The following is a 6,000-nucleotide window of genomic DNA, read 5'->3' as shown; positions in this document are numbered from 1 at the left end:
GTAAAGTGGCTTACTCTGTATTTTTAATAACAACATTCAATCCGAAAAGGGAACAAAATTTACAACGGCCGCTTGGATTCTCCTGGAGATAATTATCCCATAACTCTGTATAGATGATCTCCGGTGTCATTGACAGAAAGTCGGGTGATCATCGAGTGTCAAAACAGAGTGATTTATAATTGGTAAATCGGGTAAATCACACTTGATTGAAATACTTGGAAAACCTACAAGAAATAAATTTTAAAATACCTACAGCTTCAACACAAAATATTACTGCAAAAAAAACCTATTATATGAACTTGAAATCAAAGAGGGTTAAATAGTGATAGATATTTAGGATACCCAAACATTGAAAAAATCAAAATATTTTAAGTAATTAGATTATAAGTATCGGAGACGAAAACGATATACTAGTATCGAATAAAAAAGATATAAACACGCAGAAATACTTTGATAACTTGTTGAAAACCTGTAAAATCAGCAGAAAAGGCAACTGCAATGCATCGTAAATAAATAATACTACAAAAAATCTAACTTTATAAAAATTCAAATGTGTTAAATGATTCAATTGAATTTACGTACCTACATAAAACAATAATAATTATGTACGCACATAATATAATACAAAAATGAGTATTTAATTATAAATAAATACAATCTCTAAAACTTTAAATTTAACTTCACTTTAAACATACTGTTACAGTAAATGCCGTTTAAAATTTAAAATATCTAAAGGAATTATTTGAAATTGTCAAAATAGTTCAAACGTGCCGTAGATTCACCAAGCCGGTAGTTCAAAATGGACAGCATATAATTTTCAAGGACAGAGCCTGGTTGTCACTTTTTAATACGCTGCCTAACCTAGTTTACCGAAGAAATAAATGAATTTGTGTTCTTAAAATGAAAATCCCGTGAAAATAAAGATTAATGAATCATCAAAAAGGTGTGTATATCATAAGTGAATTGTATAAGTAGTGATCTATGTCGTAATTTGTTTGTTTTTCAACTTGCAACATACATCTGGTCCAACTGTTTTTAACTGCCCTCTTTTTTTCTTTAGATAAAAGCGGAAAAGATGGATTGTTTGTTGGCGTATTACAACGAGAAATTCACGAAAATCGACGGGAACATCTTCGATGTCTTTTCGAAATTTTACAACCTAGATTTGTAAGACTAATAGAGAAACCAGATAATTGCATCCATAAACAAATTTATTTTTAGAACTCCTGTGGACTCTTGGCTTGAAAATCAGTTTAAAAATAAAGTGGCAAAAGATAATAGGATATCCATACATTACAGGAAGGAAGGAAACAAATGTTATGCTCAAAAAAATTTACTCAGAAGCTTGGAGTTTTACACAAAAAGTTTGTGTAATGCCACACCTGGAAGTAGGGAGTATGGCCTTGCTTTGGCAAACAGATCAGCTGTTTCTTTTGAAATGAAGGAATATGAGGTTAGTACATATTTGTTTTTAAGTGTATATGAGAACATATAAACAGGTCATACTTTTTATTTACTCCATAGTCATTTCCAATTGGTACTGTGTTACATTGAATGCATTCTTAATGTTTTTATTTATACTACATAAGTATATGTATTTATCAATCAGTTACATTTTTTACAGTGTGATATTGATAACAAGAAACTTTTTAAATATAAGGGATAAGAGTTTTTTTCCACTGCAGTATATAAGATTCAAAAAGTTGAATTGAAAAACTACTGTTTGATTTTTTACAACCATTATATTAATATTTTGTCTGTCCTCTGTTAATAAATGATAAGATAATGTCTAAAAAATACTTTATACAGATAGGAAGTATTTTAAGAAAATTGCCTGAATTAAATGTAGTTGAACCATAATAAATGGAAAACAGCATTTAAGAGTACAGCTCTTACTTGTACTCTTAAATATATAGCTAGTGGATTAGTATATGATCTAGTTAGATCAATGGGATTATTTTCTAGGTTTGAGTATGAGACAAATTAACAGTACTTGATCCTATAAGTCCAGTTGTAGTGTGACTTGAGTAGTTTGTTCTATATAGACCAAGGAACTAATGATTTTCCCATGAAATTAGTTGATACAGTTATTTGAGAATCGCTTTTGATAAATTTGCTGATAACAATATGAAAGAAAAAACATATGCAAAATATTAAACTTAATTTTTTACTTATAAAAAATAAATAAACAATGTAAGATTGTTATTTGATTTTAAATACTAAAGGTAAAGACTGGTAAATTATATGGACAAGTGACACAATTTTACTGAAAAAGCGTGGAAAATACTTTAGAATGAGGATTTGTAAAGTTATTTTTGTTAATTTGTTGCTTAATTATCACAAAAATAGCTTCAAAAATCGATTTTTTGAAAATTATTACTTAATAACTTTTCTAAAAATGCACAAAAATCTTTGATTTCACCTGAGAATAAGGAAAATATCACAAATATTCAGCTTTAAACATTTCAAGAAGTTTCTCTTAATAGCTATTGCATAATTGAAATTGTTTATCCCAAAAAGCCTTTATTTACAACATTATTGTGTAAATTATTGGGTCTACATGGATTCTGAAAGCACCAAATTGAAGAAAAAGACTTATTTTATTAAATTATATCATTTAACAATTAAAAAGTTTATGTTAAATATCGTAAAATAGGTTTGCCAAAGTACCGTGATTTTAAGTTTATAAACAATTAATATAACTCAGATGCAATAGCATGTAGGAAGTTAATTTTTTTATTAGCTATGCTGGCACTTCTACACGAATTCAAATATATATATATATATATATATATATATATATATATATATATATATATATATATATATATATATATAATGTCCTAAAACTCTTAAAACTGAGTTAGCCCTTTTTTCTAAAAATTCACAGTGGCTTTGTTTACAAATGAGCCGTCCATTTATAATAAAAACGAAAATTTATAATAAATAAAAAATGCATAAAATGCATTTAGTTAATTTGTGAATTGTTTATTTAACCAATAAATTTATTTAAACAATTTATAATAAATATTTATTTTGCAAAATTTTACTTTTCTCTTATTACTTACTATTAGTAGAAATAGTTATGAAATGATATGCTATAAGGTCTAATTTATATAGAAATAAACTTTTATGTAATGATCACTGTAAATTAAATTCCATATATTGTTACAACATATTAACTAGTTTTATAAAACGTTTCCATAAAACAATAGTACTATTATAATAATACACAGATTTGGAAGAATTTTTATGGAACATAGGATTTTTAATACAATAACTCAGATCCTCTGATTTGCAATTAACCTGTGTAAATTTCAATCCAATGTCGCGATGTTTTATAATTAATTCATTTGTCTGACTGCTTCGCTTGCTTTTCCTTTAAGATTTTGTTTCTTTCACATACTTGTTGACTTAGAAACTTTGTACATTTGAACAGATTATGTTCTTCATGACACACCACACAGATATCTTCTTCTTTACCTGTTGTCTGTGATCTGTTTCTTTCCTTTCTGTTTCCAACATCTCCAATGTCTGGAATCTTCTTTGTAGGAATTCCTGTGTTGACTTATATGGCGGAATGTCCCTACTGTTCTGACTTGACGTTTCATATATTCTCCTGGTTTCTGTGTCCCACTTTAACATGCTTATCCTTGCTATAAGAGGGCTCCAGGACTCTGTCATTATACCTAGTCCACTAATCGCTTCTAAGCATTTGTGGAGAGTATCATGTAATGTTTTTAGCACCTTTCGCTTCTTTTGTCTCCGCAGCCTGAACTATCTTGTCTATTAATCTAAATAGATTCATCCTTGGATTATTGTACCGATCTTGCAACATTTTCCAGGCAGCACTGTAGTTTTCTTCTGATGTGTTTAAATGTTTTATTACTCTACTTGCTTCTCCTCGGAGGCTTGTCTTCAGATACTGCATTTTTTCCACACTTGATAGTTGGTTATTCTCATGTATCAAACGTTTAAAAATATCATATAATGTTAAACAGGATTCATACCTTCCCTCAAAACAGGGTAACTTCACTTGGGGTAATATTATTTTTTCTTTCTTGCATCCTTCCGCCTCCAATCTTTTATTTTCTTTTATGATCGACCGCACCCTTCTTTTCATTATAAAAAACCTTTCTATTTCACCTTCTTCTAGTGCATCCTGTTCATTGTCCACAGTTATTTCCATTATTAAAGCATCTATTTTCTGTACCTCTCTTCCAATAAATGACGAAGTTTTTCCATCCTAATTTCTACTTCTCTAATTTTTGTCGAAGACTTGTATGAATTTTTTATAAATTCCTCCAAAGTCTTTTTCGTTTCTTCATATCTTTTTTGTTCTTGTTCGTAAAAGTTAGATGTAAAATATTTATCATTTTTCGAACCCTTTTCTTCAATTTCTGTGTTTTGATCTTCAAAGTCGTTCCACAATTCTTCAAGTATCTGTTTTTTAATGTTTAAATATTCTCTCGAACGCTTTTCTTTCCTTAATTTTCTTAAACACTCAGTTATTTCTTGACCTAGTTTTTCTTGTTTTGTATATAATCTCTGCATTTCGACTACGTAAGTATATAGGTTTGAAATAAATTCAACTTTTAAAGTCTCAGCAAGATCTTAAACAACAATGCAATGAACTCAACCTTGTTGACAAATGTAATATTATCACTTGTAACCAGAGAAATAAATTCTATATAAAAAAAAAGTAAAATACGATATATATGGAATTGAATGAACTCCAAATGTGTATAAAAATAACGTTTTGTCAAGTATTTCACTATATTATGAAAATCAAATGTTTCAAGAATTTCAAATTATAAGAATCAAAATTATCGAATATAATTAATATCAAAATAATTAAGATATTAGATTTGAATTAGCAGTAGACAAAATAATTTTAAGTAAAAAGGTATGCAGAATAAAAATATTTCAATTAAGTATTATTAAGAATTTGAAGCTTAAGTTTCTTTTATAATCTTTTTAATGTATAAAAAAATGCACTGCTCTAAATGATAATAGATACTCAAAAACTTACAGTTTTATCTCAATGTTCACTTGTTTCTTCCTGCTTCCTTCTTAGAACTGCAACTGGAACTGGTTAGCTGGATCTCCGGATGCTGCTAGATTTTTCACCTCCAAACTGCTGGAACAGTAGACTTAAGGACTGCTATTCAGGTTCTCTCTTGTGCTCAAAGGCTCTCGTAAGGCTCCTACCCCTCATTTTGGTGCTTTCTGGTATTTGTTTTATTTTTCTTTTCTCCACACTCCGTCGATCTTGTACGGAACTGGGGAACAGTTATTCAGGTCGCTAAGGGTCGTCTCCTTCGAAGCTCCAATCCAATTAACGCCCTTTTGCTGTTGTTTTGTCGAAGGACCAATGGACAGATTCGAACGTAGTTATAAGTATCGAATCGTTTTGTAATGTCCCTTTGTCCGTTTCTTCTCGATCGACGATGATAAATACAATAAAACGTTGAAGTTGTGGAGTAAAAAAGTTGGTTTTATTGGCATCTACTAATAATTACACTAAAGATGATGGTTAGGTAACTTTCTACAATAGACTGCGCTCAAATGAGCTCAAATCCCCAATTTATAATCTCACAAATAATGTATACCTCAGCACAGAGGTTATTGCTTCTATCATACTAATAAAGTTTGAACTATGAGCTTACAATACAATTTAATCTAGGCCGTAATTGCAGCGCTTAGGAAGTTCAATTGGAAAATATATTATTCGGCAATTTATTACGTTGTAGGTAAATGAACTAATTATTAAAATATTACACGATATGTTTTCTCAATGTTACAATTATTCACGGTGAAACTGTAAAATATTAAGAAGTTAAGAATAATGTGAGATTACAAATTAAGGGATTAATTTGTGATTGAATTTGTGATTTGTGGTTCAACACAACAACCACAAATCTTTTCAGAGCAGCAGTTTGCAAAATACAGATTGCCACGGTGGTCGCCAACATCCGAAACGGATAGACTACAAGAAGA

At 29.4% G+C, this 6,000-nt stretch overlaps 1 protein-coding gene across 1 annotated transcript in view; it reads left to right on the top strand.

The window, feature by feature from the left end:
* The first annotated feature begins 790 nt into the window (after nt 1-790).
* The window catches only part of LOC140451367 (SET and MYND domain-containing protein 4-like), a 60,218-nt gene continuing 55,008 nt past the window's right edge, over nt 791-6,000 (top strand). The window contains exons 1-3 of the mRNA XM_072545127.1: nt 791-943; nt 1,061-1,167; nt 1,222-1,453. Coding sequence (XP_072401228.1) covers nt 1,076-1,167; nt 1,222-1,453 — 324 coding nt within the window. The 5' untranslated portion in view covers nt 791-943; nt 1,061-1,075. The remainder of the gene's footprint in view (nt 944-1,060; nt 1,168-1,221; nt 1,454-6,000) is intronic.

Source organism: Diabrotica undecimpunctata, chromosome 9 (genome assembly GCF_040954645.1).
Source record: "Diabrotica undecimpunctata isolate CICGRU chromosome 9, icDiaUnde3, whole genome shotgun sequence".
NCBI classification, from domain to species: domain Eukaryota; kingdom Metazoa; phylum Arthropoda; class Insecta; order Coleoptera; family Chrysomelidae; genus Diabrotica; species Diabrotica undecimpunctata.
This window is presented reverse-complemented; position numbering and strand designations above follow the sequence as displayed.